The following is a 16848-nucleotide window of genomic DNA, read 5'->3' as shown; positions in this document are numbered from 1 at the left end:
CTAGGGTTAGACCTCTTCAGATACATTCGACCTGTAAGTGCAACACTTAAGTGACGATGTATTAAAACTATCAGCCACACCTTTTACCTTCCCAGACATTTACAGAATTTCAGGTGCTCACCATCCCACCGAGACCATTATCACAAAAGGGAAAGACACAGTCTCATCGTTCAGAAACGCAAAGATGGTCTCACTACACGACGAAAAGTTACTAGCCTAAACGTATTTGAAGCTGAAAATTACTTACATAGGGCCTGACAGTCTAAATCTCAGTTAATACACAAAGTTAAGAGGAAAAGACAAAAATCCCTCCCTACCTTCACACTGGTTCCTTGGAAGAATCTTCCATCTTGTTTTTATCACATTTTCCAAGATTTGCAGTCCATAATACTGAAATTGGAGAAGAACAAAATGTGAGTACATTACTGTAGGACTAACGAACTTTCAGGACTCTCATTCAATCAGACATTCACACTTAACATCTAAGACTTCAAGATTATTAAACTAACAATTTTTATTAAATATATGTCTATTCACCCATTTACTGAGGTTTCATGCATTTTTTTTTCTTGTTTTATTCTTCGCTATACTAAGTCCTGCTGTTTGATCATGCTCACACCAGGAGGGGGGAAAAAAAAAGAAAAATAAAAGGCCCTCTGGCAGACAATTTTGGCTATCTGGAGAAGAGAAAGTAGCAGCCAGATATGAATTTGCATCATAAATGACTGCTCATATGTTCAAGTATTAACACAACCAGGCTCCTAAAATATTTAGCAGCTTGGATGGTCTCAAGCTTCCTATCGTTCCTCTAAGAGCTGGAAAAAAAAAAAATTTTTGTCTTAGTATCGCACGTCCTGACACTGGCACTTTCTAAAAAAATGTATTTCCCAAACTTCACTGGTGTGTTACTTTAGGAACAGCAAGACAACCCACAGGTTTATTTCATTTCAATACCCACCCCAATATGGCAGCTATTTCTACTATTTAAAGATGAACTTTTGTGCTCAGTCAAAGAATAATGAAAATGTGAATAAGCTCTTGGAAATCCTTTTACCTTTCAGGAATTCCTTCCTATGTTCTTACCCGAAACCGTTACGTTTGCAAAGTAATCGGTAAGGCCAGTCCCTCTGCCCATTTGTCCCTACTGCCAACTCACAGTAACAGGGAAAAGAAGTTTGCGATGGTATGATCGAAGAACTTTTAATAGGTAAAACCCCATTAGCATGAATAGACAGGAGAGAAAAGGGGACCAGGAGTTTTGCGTTTACATTATCTGCAGTGGATTAGGAAGAAAAAATATCATGTCAATGCCTGAAAGGTAAACTCAAGTTTTCACAGTTAAAAGTTTGGCTGAGAATAAGAGTTCCTCTTTAAAATGGTTAGTTGTTATACAAAGTAGGATCATTAGCATTTCAACCAAAGGGATCACATAAACTTCAGTTTAATTAAAAACCACAATGTAGACTGTCCCAAACTACATTGTCTTAAAATGCCATTTTTGCTGTTCTCATCTTAACATAACCTATATCCCTTTGCTTCTTTATCCCACCCAAGTTCCCACAAGCTTCACGTGTACATCCTGCATTTGCAAAAATATTCTGTCACTTTCCAAAATCTTGGGTACCAAGAAAAATTATGCATTAACACAAAGTTGGCAGGGGATTTTTGTCTCCCTGGTCAGCAGCAGCAGTTTATCAACTAGATTTTAATCCATAAACTAACTCCATTATGTAACATAAAAGCTAAATGAAATCAAGGAAATATTCATAAAGGAAAAGGTATGAAAACGTTCTTACGCAAAATGCTTCACAGGAAGCAATTCCAGCCACTGCTATAGATTTATAGACACCATCTGCAACTGATCCAGGCTCACAAACCAAAATATACTTACAAAAGCTTCAAACAACGTTCAAAGTATAAACATTGGTATCAGACAGTGCTAACTTCCCTGAAGCAGATCTAAACTCTTGTTAAATTTCTAGATTCTACAGGCACACATATTAATAGCCCTTTCAGATAACAGCTAACCAAAAATGTCAGTTTTGCTTCCAAACTTTTTTCTGCAAGTCAACTTATTTAGCTTTTAAGACCAGAATGCCAAGTCTAGTTTCATATTACAGAAGCACTAGATGACCAAATAGAACCTAACTGAAAATCCTGACATAAGCTAAGGACACATCTCATCTTTACAGCCTCCCCTCCACCTTAAGATTTCCTCTGAGTCAAAGAAAAGGACAGACACCTCTAGCAATTTGCCACACCTATCCCTCGTTATCTGCTCTAATATCCAGTTCAGATTCACGTATCTTAATCTGTGAAGAGGTTCATGCTCTCTAGGTTTCTACTCATTCTTTTGTACAGATGTGACTTCAATTCTGCCCTATGTCTTGTTCATCTCTTCCTCAGTACTAGTAACATTCATTTTTTCCTCACACACACACATGCAATGAAACAGCAGCAATAATAAAATCACTGTATACAGTCTTCACCTATACGACCTTCTTGCCATACCACGTTTCAAGGCTTCATCAGCCTGCCTGAACACTCTGCGAAGGGGCTTTCTGGTTTGGGTTTTTTCTTATTTTAAGCTTCATTCGATTTGATGGTTCTATTTTTTGGTATTTCCCTGATAATGAGATACACCACGCCCCTCCCCCACAGTCACTGACACCAACTACAACTTTTGCCAGCTGAACTATCAGAAGTGTACTTTTTAATCAACTATTGCGACAGTGTATGCGAACACATTTAAACTCTGCACGAGGAAGCCCTTCAAAACTCATTTGCTCTTGGTTTGCTTATTTCTAATTGTCTAATAGCAATTCACTGCCCAGTTATGAAGATGAGGGACAGGTAACAGCAAAGACTGAAAAAAAAGCATGAAATGATCCCTATGGTAGAAATGTCTATGGTACCCTTATTACTTATTCTATGCACCGAATCCCTTTCCCTCCCACCTCCCAAGAAACAAAAACAATTGATGAACAGAATTCAGTTAAAGGGAATCAAAAGGGTAGACCTTGTGGAGGCCTGCCGTCAAAGCCTAGCTGTGTCAGTTGCACAGGAAGACACCCCTTTTCTTCCTATTACAAGCAATCAACATAATGGAACATTATGATTAATATCAGGTAGTGTTAACAGCTTTAATTAAAGAAAAAATATGATTGCATAAAAGCCAAATGTCATAGTGCATAAATTTAGCACCAAATCATTTGCAATTTATGTAAATTGAAGAATTCTTTACCTGTTGCTTTCTTTCTGTTCCTCTAATCATCTCATTTTTCACAAGACAAATTTTGAGTTTTTAAAAATACTGTTGATAAATCAACTTAAACATTAGTAATGTCTGTCAGTATAAAAAGCAAAGTTTACCAGGCAAGCAAACAGGCAAACACTGTTACTTAAAGGTTAGCACTTTGAGGAAGTTCTTTAAACTGTTTTCCCCTAAACTTCAGAGAGCAATGAAAAAAATGGAACTGTTTCACAAATACTGCCTGATTTCAGAAGCCATCCAAACACGATTATTTTCTGTTCGAACACAAGTGTGTATCAAGCAGAAAAAGCATGCATGTCACTTATTTGAGATAATAATCACCAACTTAAGACAGCAAAAACACATTTCGATCAGCTTTTTGGTTCAAACTTCAGAAGTCAAGCATTGCAGGAAAAAAATAATGAATGCTGCCCCTTTTAGTCTCTACCATGATGGATGGATTTAAAACAGCAGTACAAAGCAAGTGTGTTCTGCATATTAAAGACTAATCTCATACTACAAAGAGTTTGGGGTGCTTAACTTTCATTCATTGCTCAAAATCTTGGCCTAATAAGGTTTCTATTTTGTCTTTAATACACCCAGGGACAAATTCTCTCCTCAGTTACGTGCACATGGCTCTCATTATGATAAAAAACAGCCAAGCACTTACCCAAGGACAAAATGTGGCTCTAGGAGCATTTGATTACTCAGATGTATACAGACACACACCAATCTTTGGAACTGGCATTATGCTTGTATGTGCCTTGAAAAAAAACAAACAAAAACCTGCATTTCCAATTCAGTTGTTTTTGTTTTTTTTTAAAAGGAGAAAGAAGCTTGTTGATGTAAAAGGAGGTTTAAATATTTTGTCCATTTACAGTTCTTGTTTAAAGCCAACTTTGGGAACAAGACAATAAAAAAATGTAGTTTGAATCAAGAAAGTCTGTGGCTAAAAATGAGATACCTTCCTCAAAGTTTATGAATGGAAGAAAGAGGAAAACCAAATAAATAAAAGTTAATTTGCTTACTTTGGTATTCATGTTCTGAGAGAATTCCAAGATAGTATCAACTCTTGTCCACGCATCAGGATGTTCTTTTAAGTGAGTCAAGACTTCCTGTGCCATTCTTTGCTAAAAGCAAGTTTGAATAAAAAGAAGTATTGGTATTAGATTATTTAAGAAAACATACACCATCAGTGAAGACATTAATATATAACACGTTTAAATCACTTATCTAAGAGTTATGCAGAACTCAATTAGGAGCAACAAGTCCCTTAAGCCTCCTTCTGCATGACAGTTAAAGTTTATTAATAACCAAACTCCAAAACCGCATTGATGCAAGACAATAATTTACTTCCTTGCACTCTTCCATACTGAATGATTCAGCTAGACCAGCAGTGAACATATAGAAACAGCACACGTTATAGGGAAAACATACCAGGGAACGAGGTTTTCTCCCATTCAGGAAAGTTATCTAGATAAAATATCATTCAAGGACTCCCCAACTTCCTAGTTCTGCTGGAAGCATTTGTGTAAGATGCCAGCTTTAAGGAGTACTGCATCATGCTGCAAAGTTGTTGATTTTAGTTTGAAGAACCACAGAGCAGAGCATTAGAAGTCTCCAATCCTACTCCTGAGGAATCCCTTGATGTATCTAACAGCTCACAAAACAATAATACAAACTAGGGGGGAGGAAGGGAGTTGGTCACATTAATGGTTTGTTCTTCCTTGGGACTGACATTACCAATTACTGCAGTAGATACTATGGTTTCAGTAACTTGCAAAACCTCATCTGAAGTAACTACACACTGAAATAGCTGAATTCATTTTAGCTATCCTTTTCAAAAGCCTGGATGTCCATGAGCCTTTTTTCATGGAGCCCAATGATGTTAGCTATTTCCAAAAATGCAGTGTACTGACAAATCTCGCTGCAAACAGTATCATCTTCAAGCATTGGACACTGTCTTACCAAGAATATGAACATTTTACATCACAATTAACAGGACTCAGTTCATTCTTTCACTGCGCTGCAGAGCCAATTCAATGGAATTACAAAGCAGTTAAAGCTTTACTTTAGGATTAACTTCACCAGCTAGAACTTACTACAGCTACGCAGATTTCTAGTCTGCTAGAAGAACATACTTGAGGTAATCACCCACCCACTGGTATAAGAAAACATGTATTTTCAGTAACACAAAGCCCATCAAGACCCAAACCCTATATACATATAACACAAGAAAGAGACAAATTTGGTATGGGATTTACCAAATTAAAATTCAAAGTTACAACAGTAAGGAGCAAGGATATCTAAAATATCTGTTTAATACTGGCATCCCTAAATAATATAATTATCATAGTGGAGCAATTCCCAGTCTGATACTGACTTTGACTAGCAAGTCCCTGCAGATTCGATATGGAGAAACACTACACAAAGGCCAAAAGCAGTACAACCATATTCTCACAGTATGACATCAGAGCTTACAAAAAAAAAAATCAATCAGCACTTTGATGCAGTTTAGTGTAAGAGGGAAAGAATAGCTGTATTAGTTCCAGGTTCAACCTGGGTGTGTTTTTATATCGGCCTCCTTAGTGCTTGCAATACTGGTGGCATATCGCAGGACCAAGTTTCAACACCAAAGTACAGATGCCAAATATTCTTCTCCCAAGCACTGAAGAAGAGTGTGCTCACATACTCACTAACCCCTTTTCTGGACATCAATTCCTGTAGTTTACTAGAAACAGCATAAATTTAACAGTAAGCCTTAATCAAGACCAAAGCCTGTGTTGTTGCTACCAAGAAGCAAATGAGTTGGCAAATAACCCTTCTGAACATGTGAAGGTCTAACAGACCAATGGAATTAAGAGTCTTGGATGAGCACAGGTAAACATCTAAATTGTCTCAAGTCTCCTTAGCAATGTGTTGGACTGGGGGTGTTCTTTTTCACAGAAGTGTACCAGAAAAAGCTAAGAACAGAAAAAATTCTAAGAGTCTAGGACAGAAAAGAGCTTCTTTCTTGCCTAATACAGATCTGCAGATAAGAGTTTTGCAAGCAGAGATAAGAATTAAGCAGGAGGAGGAGACAGGTGAAATCTGAAAGCAAGTTCAGCATGGGCCATCCAGGCTGCATTCTAAACCTTTTCTCCACACTACCCTCATCTATTCCAGGCAAACCACTGTTAATCTCCCAATTTTAATGTTTAGTTTCCTCAACCTCTATTATTCCAGTCACCCCTTAAGTCATGATTTGAGCTGTCAAGACTCCATAGAGAAGCCTTTTTTTCCTGCAGGAACTTTTGAACTCCTTGGAAGAGGTAAGAGCTCACAGATTCACTGAAATGTGTCTTCAACTTTGGAAAAAACCAAAAATTTGGTTTGCTATTTTAGTGCGACACATAATAGTACATGTATTTATACGTTTATATGATAATTCACTTTTGCCAGTTAAGATCGCCTCTTGACTTCTTGCTTCTTATTGCATTAATTCCTAAATACCAAAAACTATATCCAGCTGGTTTAAGTGAGGCAACTCCTCACAATACCAGAACAATAGCAACTCGATCATTGTACTTAGTGTTAATCCTCTATTCTCCTTATAAACCCTCCCAACTTTTTTAACTCCCTTCAAACCAAACAATACTGTAAGTACCACCTATTTTGTAAGGCAGTACAGTAAACAAACATATCACAAAACAAGCATTCAGAAGTCCCTACTTTTAAGCCAAAAGCTACAAGCAGTTTTCTGTCATATGATCACTAAAAAACTACAGCTAGTAACTATTTGAATTTAAGAAACTCAAAATGCAAATATTTCAAAAAACAGCAAGGTAGTTCAGAACTTGTAGGAAATCATATTAGTAAGCCTTACAAAAGCTTTTTTTTTTTTTAGATATACACAAAACAAATATAAGCAAGTATATTATTGTTTATTCTAACAGCTGGAAGGAACAGAAAAGCATCAGCTACTTTGTCTCATTTTAATTCACTATTTATTGTTGTGCAAGAATATCAGAGAGATGCCTGACACTGAAAGTCCCAATTTGTTAAGCATGAACAATTAAAGTTTCTGAGAAGAGGAACTATGCCAACACCCTTGTGGCAATACTTGCTTTCAACATTTAAGTCATCTTTCCATAGTTCAAGAAATAGATAAAAGCAATACAAGAATCACCTTCAAGACAATATATGCGAACATTGCACCAATTTAAACTTAAAGACTTCACAATCTGCGCTAAGTCCAAAGAAAAGAGTAGAAGAAGAACCTGTGCAGACAAACAGTAATGGGGGGGAAAAAAAATCCTAGACACAACCAAGGACAAACTCTTCTCTTAAATATGCGTGACATGCTTCTTCATACGTACCAATACAGTAAGAACATCATTAAGGTTTTTCTTTTAAATACTATCTTTCAGTGAAACCAACATTAAATTTATGGCTTCATAATCCCGTCCATGATAATAAACAACAGGTAATTCAGACCTTCCTGAGGAACTAAGTTGCAAGCAGAAGTGCCCTTACCAAATTGTACTTGCTCATACCTTTCAACAGCAGAAGGCATGCTAGAAACCAACGCACACTAAACTAACATTTTTCCAAGTGTCATTTCAACATTCATTACATGAGGCCTGACTTTAAATCAGAGCATGTGAACTACCAGTGATATTCCAGTCACTAGCAGAGTAAATTCACTAAAGTTACTGATTTTTATTGAAGTGAATTCATTTTGCTGAACTGATTCGTTGTAAGGTTAAACACGGTCCATAAACGTAAGTTCTAAGTCCACGTTACCTGCGCGCCTTCTCCATGGTACAAGCAGTTCACCACATTGTCCAAGAGATTGATATCCAGTTTCTGGTTAAAATCCAGCAGCTGACGAGCTGCATGGTCTGCTAACATTGTCATAATTGCTGGCATAGATTACTGCAAAATAAATAAATAAAAATTTGATCAATTAGTAAGAAATTATTATTAGATATAGCTGTAAACCAAGCGCTTCAACTTAAGGATCTCATTTGAATGAGATGAGCTATGCTAGCAGTACTAGATAGCACTGAATACAACACTCCTTCAATTGCTGAGCAAGTAGCAGGACAAAATCTTTCTGGAAAAGGAAAAAAAAAAAAATCACACATCACTACCCCAACTCAACTTTCAGGGTCTTCAGTAGGTATAATACATAATAACAGTCTGACTAGTCAATGGGCTTTATTATCAGCAAGCTAAAACTTATATAGAAGCAGGTATCAACCCCTACCAGTCCCTAAACTCACGTAAAACCAGTAGGTTTGCTGGTAGAAATACCTAGTACCACTACAACCAAAACCCATACTAGCAATCTCAGGCGAACTGAGTTTCCAAGGCCAACATGCACATTTAGAAGATCAGTTCTAAAAGCTTTTAAACAATTGTTATGGAAGTGAAATGTGATCTACATACACAGGAAGAAATTAGCCACAAGGCATTTCTCAAATATTTGGGGAAAAAACAAGTTACCTACATGCAAGTGAAAAATTACCATTGAAACCAAGAAAGTTGACTGAAGGCACTTTGAGAGGATGAAGGGGACTGTTAAGTCAGCAGGTCACTCCGTGTACCACATTAGATCACTTCAGACTGAAATGGAATTCTACTGGAGGTTTCAGGTCCCGTAAAACCAACGACACATGCATTAACTCTTTGTCCTAGATATAGCAGCCTCAATATTATGCAAAGGAAGTCAGGTGGGGTGTGATTGTGGGCGTGCATGTAAGATGCTTACCAGCCAGAGCCTGGTACAAGATAAAGGCAATCGTGAAACACAGAAAAATAAGCCAGGAACCACAGAATTGTGGAGGGTAAATTATACTCTACCTTGTTCACACCACCCCCCACGTTGGAAGCGCCCCATCGAGTTTATTGCCCTCTTCTCACCATCACTGGCAACTGTAACACATATTCCTTCCCTCTTCTCTACAGCAGCTCTCCTGCCATTCACCCTCCTTTTCATAATCTTCCATAAAGCCACAAGTTTCAGATAAAACTGCTCCCCTTGAGAAATAGCCAGAAATCTGGACAACTGCAAGATCACTCAAAAAGTTACCCTACAGCTACCTGCATACTCAGAAAGATACAACCTGAAAAACTCTTCCAGAAACACCTCCCTGTACACCCAGCCAACCCCTTCTTTAGAATGGCCTAGAAGTCAGATCTGCTCCAAGTAACTTCCTGTGCAAGTATGAATTCGTTTTATGCCTTACGTATTTAAGTCATGCTCAAAAGTAAAGAGCAAGACAAACCTGTGCCTCTACCCAACTAATTACTAATTAAGTGAAAGTCCTACAGTAGCATACAGACAAGGAAAATCTTTTGTTTAGAAATGCACGTTTGCATTACACAAGTAGTGTCAAGCAATTTCATTTGCTTCTATACAGAAAGATATTTTCAAAAAACCAAACATTTTAATTGTATTTTGAAGTTAAAAAAACCTCATTCAGTTGGTGTTACTATGCTAACATAGCCATATCGAGGGCTCGAACTCAATATCCAGTCAGCCTTTTTACAATAACTACCTGGAAAACCAGAAGGAAATAATTTATTTCTGTTTCTACTCGATGTTAAAACTAACACACCACACATCCATCCTTTCCTGCCCCAACTCTAAAGTTTTCAAAATTACAACGTTAAGCATGGAAGCAAGAAACAAAAAAGCAGGAAAGGTCGATTCCGTTCTTTTAACTCAGAAGAACACTTCAAAATTTCATCTGGCAGAGCAGCAGCGAGCAGCACTACTAGAAGGGAATTGTGCCAATTAATATACTCTTCAGCTTAGAGCAGTTAATACTCCCACCAGACACGCGTGCTTTCAGGCACGCCCCTTTTTGTTCACATCTGGCCTCCATGGCTGAACCGTGAGCCGGGAAAGCTCTTTGCAAACTACGATAAATGTCATAAATCAGTCGTTCCTCAGGTAAGGCCATTCATTTCAGATTTAAGCCTCCTTCGGTGGTTTTTAACGCAGCCGTAAGAGCGCAAACGAGAAGCCACGTGACCAAGAAGTTATTAACCACATGGAAACAGAAAGGAAATGTTTTGAATAGGGCCCTTTGCCACTCCCAGCATTATCTTCAAAATGACCTACCTACTCGCAAACTGAAAAACAGAAATGGCGGCTTTGTGGTCAATACCAACTGCAATCAACTCGATTACCTACTCCTAACAGTGCACCCACATGAAGCTTATAATCTTTGATTTACTATACTCGTATATTCTTTCCCCCCATCGTGCCTGAACCCCTGAACAGGTTTAAGCCTCAGCTCTAAGAGCACCACCACTAGCCAATTCTTCAGCACTGCCAATAAATGGGGAAACAGAAACAAAAAAGTTAAAAAAAAAAAATCTGGACTACAACATAGCAAGAATCTGACATCTACCGAAGGTCAAAAGAACTGCATTTACAGCACTGTTTACATCGTTACCCCAGCTCTTGATGACCCTGGACCTTTCAGTTTAACATAACAGTTAGCTTATTATGATATACTTGATTCATTTAAGCATACAGTGCACAGGAATAAAAGCATACCTTTTAATAGTAAGAAATGTCGAGTATTCACAATGAACCCCAGAGGGCCTTCAACCCAGCTACTTAAAAGCTCATTGGGGGCAGCGATTTATAAAAAGAAAAACCAAAAACCCAGGAGAGTCACTCTGCCCCATTCCTAAGCACGCAATCCCACTACTGAACGCAATTACCACCCCACCAGCCTCTTGCAACGAATTACTTGCATCACTTGTAAATTCCTCCAGCCTGCACGATACGAAACGGAGCGCATCACAACCGCATTCGCGTTTACACTGAGCACAGCAGCAATCAAAACGAAACGATTCCTTCCCTCACTACTTTACACACGTGTGCCCCCGTACGACATTAAACAACAACGCTTCCCAAACATCTGCCCGACACCTCAGAGCATTCATTTTTCGGCACGGCCGCGCCCGATACGGAGCGCCCCCGAAATAACTCACACCCACCCAACGCGGAGGCCTTCCCCGGCTCCCGCCGCAAAAACCCCACGGCCGCGCTGCTTCCTCCAACGGGCAGCGCCCCGGCTCATGGAGGCGGGGAGGGGGAGGCCGAAAACCGCTTCGGCGGAGGAAGGAGCGGCGGTGCCCCGGGCGGGCGGGCGGGCGGGCCGGGGCCCTGCGGAGCGCGGCGGGCCCGCGGCGGCGCAGCCCCTCCCTCCCTCGGCTCCCTCCCTCGGCTCCAGCCCTGCGCTCTATACAGGGCCCCCACGTGATCCAGGCGGACGTTTCAATACTGCTGCACAGACACACAAAAATATTTCTGGAAACTTCCACTCCTAATAATTTACAGATTATGTCCCTCGTTTTGCCCCTACCCGATCCCAACCCCTCCCCCCCAGCCCGTTCGCCCCCCCGGCCCCCCCCACCCCCCCCCCCGTAACGAGGGGGCAGGCTCCCGCCGTGCGCCCCAGCAGCGGCTCCCGGCCCCCCCCTGCCGCCTTCCCCGCAGCCCCAGCATCCGTGGTAGCCTCTGCGCTCCGCTCGGCCAGGCCTAGGATGCTTGCACCCCAAATCCCATTTTAAACGTACACCCCCGCTCCTCAGGGTTTCTCCCCCGAGCCCGCTGCGCCTCCGCTTCCACAGCCAAGACTCTGCGCCCTCCGCACAGGCACATGCACGGCCGTACCCCTCCCGCTCCCCCGCACCTTCTCCCGAGCGCTCCCCTTTTGCCCCCCACCGCCTTACTCATCGCAACAACCTCCCGCCCCGGGCCTCCTTCCTCCCCGCAACCCGAGCGCTTACTTACCTAGGTGTTTCTTACAACCTCTTCCTTCAAAAAGTAGGGGTGGGTGAGCGAAGTTTCTAACCGCACGCCAAAAAAAAAAAAAAAAAAAAAAAAGAAAATAAAAAAAGACGACCAAAAATAACCCTCAAAAAAAATTTAAAAAAAAAAAAAAAAAAAGGGGAGGGGGGGGAAGACGAGGGCACCCTCCTCCCTGTCGGGTATGTATTATTAGCGCCACTCCTCTCCTCCCCGCACTACCCCCGAGCAAGCGTGCCCTGGCCTGACTGCACTACGCGCCTGCGGCCCCCGGGCGGGCGCTCCCCTCAGCGCACGGCTCCGCGCCTTCCCCTCAGCCCAGGAGCGAGGCCGCCCGCCGCCGGGCGCGCAGGAGACGGGGGGCGCTTCCCTCCTCTCGGTCAGGGAAGGGGAGGGGAGGGGGGGGGGGAAGGGGGTCGGCGTGGGGGTCCGGCCTCCCAAGGCCCCTGGTAGGGGCGGGGGGGGGGGGGAGGGAGGAAACTTCTACCTTCCTCGTGGCCCTGGCTGCCCCAGCTCCGGCTCGGCGGGGCCCTGGCTCTCTCTCTCCCGCGTCGCTGGCTGCCCAGGCCCGGGCCCGTGCGGCTGGGTTTCTGGCTACTCCTGTTGCTGCCGCCCTCCCCTAGGCCTGGCCGGCGCTCAGTTCACCCCCATTCCCACCCCCCCCCGGCTCCGCACTAAACTTTGCCCCCCTCAGCTACGCCGGCGGTTCCCCCTGCGGGCTCCCCTACGAGCAGGTCACACACACGGCGGCGGAGGCAGCGATGGTAGCAGGGACTGAGCGCGGCGCGTCTCCCCCTCCTAATGCCACAGACTCGGAACCGGCTCAAACCGGTTCAGACTGGGAGATTCCATCTCGGTTTAGTTTTCAGCCCATGGCGCCGCGGAGCGTTTGGAAACCTCGAGCCTCCGCCCAGCCGCCGCTCCCATTGGTCCCGAGCCATACAGCCGCGCAAGCGACCTCCGCGCTTATTGGGTGAATGACCTGTCGGTCCGTTGCGCGCCTCGGAGGGGCGGAGGGAACGAGAGGCCGCGGGGGGGGGGGATAAGATTGAGGGGATCCGCCCCCTCTCCAGCAGAGTTTTGCGCGTAGAAGGGGGGGACGGGGACGGACGGGCCAGCTGCTGTTGGCTGATAGGCCGAGCCGTCGCTCAAAGACGGACCCGCCTTTAGTTCGCAAACCGCGGGCGCAGGTGTTGCTGTGCTCTGGTTGGTCAGCGGCTCGGCGTGACGCGCGTGCCTGAGCGCGGCTTTTAGGGCTGCTGAGGGGAAGAGCGCGCGCGGCGGGGAGGCTAGTTCGTTCGCAGGCAGGGGCGGCCGGCTGGCCACTGGGAGCTGTGGGCTCCTGCCTGGGGCGGGGGGAATTCCGGGGGGGGGTGTCTGGCCCTTGAGGTAAAACGGCTTTCCTCTCCTTCGGGCTGTGACCCGTAGCTGCTGAGGGGCTGTTTCGGTGGGAATGCAGTGATGAATTGGGGGGGGGGGGGGGGGGGGGGGGGGGAGGAGGTAAGGATAGTTGCCTGAGGGGGCGCTGGTGTTGTGGGGTTGTGTGGTAATGGTGGGCCTTACCTCACAGGTCTCCTTCTCTGGGGTGGGGGTGGTCAGCGGTGTGGGTGCTGAGCACATGGATGAGTTGCTGTTTTGGTGTCCTGAGGCTGAGTGCTCAGCTGTGAAGAGTGGGCTCTGTGGATGTGAGGGGTGGGTGCTGGCCCACCTCTGACCCAGGTAGCCAGTTCTGTTCCCTCTGCTGAGGTCTGTGTAGGTTTAAAAGATGGTGTATCCTGCCTCTTCTACAGTGCCTGTATTCGTGGGGTATCCAGCTTGCTGCAGCAGCTGTGTTCCTCCATCTCTCACAGCTGCCTTCCAAGGTGTGGTTCAGGCAGGGCTGGTTTGCGCACAGATAAGAGAAATCTTGAACTGTGTGAGGAATGCACATCTACCAGACGTGAATGGGGTGATCTCAGGGCAGAGAGTGGCTTTTCAGTGGCGACACAAACTCAGCAGGCTATGGTTGTGTGCCTTGTTGCTACCTGAAGGAGCAGAAGAATGAGCTTACCATCTTTCTTATGGAAAAAACTTTTGTGCAGTGAAGGTACTCAGTACCGGTGTATTCATTTCTTCAAAACCTTATCTCCTCGTTTGAAAAAAATAATAGCTATAGAAAACTTATACAAATGATTAATTCCTGAGGGGGGTAATATTATGAGGCATTTAAATGTCCTTCTAGGAACTAGGTTTGCAGTTTTCATCACCTAGCCTGAAGCAAAGCTTTCAATTTGATTATGATTTTGGGACAGAAATACACCGTCAGTGAAACTTGTTATAGAAGTGATAATTTTGATTTGTAAAATGCTGTGTCTTGGTGGTATCCAAAGGAATACTTGCTCTGTAGCACTGTGAGATGATGTTCACCTGTGCTATGGCAAGGTGTATGGGAGGGAAGCTTATGCCTAAGCTCTTTTGTACAGTTTAAAAGACAAAAAAATAGTGCTTTCTTGTATGTGTTCAGCTTGAGACTTCACAAAGAAGTCTGTCTTTTCAGAAATGCTGACTTTTGCTCAGAAAACCAGAGTCTTTTTACATTGTCCTAATCTCTTTTCTGAACTGAAAAACTAAACCTGCAGTGATCTTTGAGAAACTGAGCAAAATGTTCACCTTTGCAGGATTTTAGGGAGTGTGGGAATTTATTTGTTTTGGAGGGGTGTTTGCTGTTCTTCCATTTTGAAACAGAGAAAGATCTGGAAGTACTAGTTCTGGTCTTTTGGAAAGGTTGAAATTGTCCTTAGCAGTCCTGCAGACTACTCCAGAGTGTTCAGTAGGATATACAGAGGTTAATTTTTGATATAGGTATTGTTTGCCAAACTACTTTCTTACACTCTTAAACTGTAGCAACCCATAAAATAAAATGGCAAGGAGTTAATAGACTAGCTTAACGAAAACAAGCCCTTTGATTCCTAATTGTTGAGTTATTTAAAATGGAAGTTACAGGAATGCAAAACAGAAAGTAAGATCTCTGCTCCTATATCAACATGTATAATTTCTTTATCAATTATGCTGGTAGTTGTCTGAGCTCCTGGCATGTGAAATGTAAGCCTCTTGATGACTGTTTACTCTTCATCTAGAGGCTCGAAGAAGCTTTTGGTTGAACTGGCTAGGATAAGTTCTCCACGGTTTTGTTAAAAATCTGTAGCAGAACTGAATGGAGTGAGTATAGAAAGAAACACTTTGCCATAGCATGCTTGGGATAATAATGGACAGGGTGAGACATCTGTGAGACGCCTTTTGGGAGGGGGGAAAAATAATCTGGAAAATGGCTTTTTGATCATTCTATAAGGTATGAAAGCCAACATAAAGGGTTCAATAACATTAGAATTAGTTGTTCAAGCTGCCTAAATATTCCTTATTTTCTTTTTCAAGTTTTTGTCCTATAAGGTTTATTTGTTGGCAAAAGCATTTCAGCATTTGTTTTCTTAAGTTGAGGCATAATTACAGCACCAGCTTAAAGCTTTTTCTTGAGTTTTTCTACATGAATGTCACAGTTTTATCAGAGAACATTGGTAACCTTACCAGAACAACTTATTCTCTACAACTTGCATAATTTTCATTGCATTACAGGTGATAGCTATGTATATAATGTTTTCAGCTCTTGCTGGCAATATCTTAAAGCTTACCTTTAAATAAAGCTTCGTGCTTCTTGAAAAATCAATTAACTTCTACAAAAGAGTTTAAGGTGTTGGGAGCTAACTCATTCAACCAGGAGCCCATCAACAGGTTTATATATATTCATGCTGGGAGCTTGCTTTGTTATGTGAAATGAGCTAAGCTACTAGCTCTATAATACTGTGTGAAATCATGACATTGCAAAGCATCTGCAGTAGTTCAGAACTGAACTGAGGAATGATCCCCTCTCAGGAGGTTATTTGTTCCCCAGTGCATTTGTTTCTTTAGCTGTGGCTGCTTTTGAGATCACAGTCCAAAAAAGGAGGACATTTTACATAATTCTAGATATTTAGCAATGATGCAATGTGTTTCCTGTTTGAACAGGCACTTCCTTACTGGTAGAGAATCACCAAAAAGTCTCTCCAAACTAAATCAGTAAATCCAAGTTTAGTGTAGAAAGACCGGGCTCCTTTTATATAGGAAAACTAACTTCAGTATAGTTGCCTTCCCTTATAGTAATACTGTAGGACATGGGGCATGATCATGCAGAAAGTTTCAGCTGATATAAATAAAGATCACTGCTAAATTAACCATAGGTGTGAAGTCCGTATCCTAGCAGAAAGGAACTCGAAAGTCAGGGACTGTGCTGACGCTACTAAGTCACGAAAAGGAAACTTAAATTGTGTATTTCTGAAGTCTTTCTATTGGCTCTCCACCTCTATAGGTAGTGTGTGCTCGGCCATGAAGCTACGGGATTGTGCTCAGAAACCGTATTTTTCCTTATGTTTTTTTAACCTGTTCCTTCTGTGAAATGTAACATTTTAAGGTTAAGCTTCTTTACTAATCAAAAGACTTCTAGTAGTACGCAAATCATTGCATACTTCAGTAAATAAACTATAATTGCATGTGCTTACGCTGTTCTCATAACTACGGTTCTCGACTGCCTTACAAGTTCTAAAAGTGCTGTGGAGGTTCCAATTCCTCAATCTGCCTTTTGTGGGTTTGTGTGAAGTGGTTTCTTTCCATATAATTCTGGGATGGCTAGGGAAATAACACTTGTATCCAAATACACAGGTTATGTTTCAGGCAGAAGCTGAGGAGGTGCAAGACCATGTGATACCAA

At 42.6% G+C, this 16848-nt stretch overlaps 1 protein-coding gene across 7 annotated transcripts in view; it reads right to left on the bottom strand.

The window, feature by feature from the left end:
- The window catches only part of XPO1 (exportin 1), a 38154-nt gene extending 25183 nt beyond the window's left edge, over nt 1-12971 (bottom strand). The window contains exons 1-5 of one of the 7 annotated variants that reach the window (XM_075749825.1): nt 12815-12971; nt 12057-12112; nt 8039-8170; nt 4282-4383; nt 318-390 (exon numbers count right to left, since the gene is read on the bottom strand). In XM_075749825.1, the coding sequence (XP_075605940.1) occupies nt 318-390; nt 4282-4383; nt 8039-8164 (301 nt within the window). In that variant the 5' untranslated portion in view covers nt 8165-8170; nt 12057-12112; nt 12815-12971. Of the gene's footprint in view, nt 1-317; nt 391-3019; nt 3084-4281; nt 4384-8038; nt 8171-11257; nt 11438-12056; nt 12214-12558 lie in introns of those variants that run through there. The other 6 variants (XM_075749828.1, XM_075749824.1, XM_075749823.1 and 3 more) reach the window with 6 other exon arrangements.
- Nucleotides 12972-16848: the final 3877 nt, after the last annotated feature.

The sequence above is a fragment of the Balearica regulorum genome, chromosome 3 (assembly GCF_011004875.1).
Source record: "Balearica regulorum gibbericeps isolate bBalReg1 chromosome 3, bBalReg1.pri, whole genome shotgun sequence".
In the NCBI taxonomy this organism is placed as follows: Eukaryota; Metazoa; Chordata; class Aves; order Gruiformes; family Gruidae; genus Balearica; species Balearica regulorum.
The sequence above is the reverse complement of the archived record's forward strand: the minus strand, read 5'-3'. Positions and strand labels throughout refer to the sequence as shown.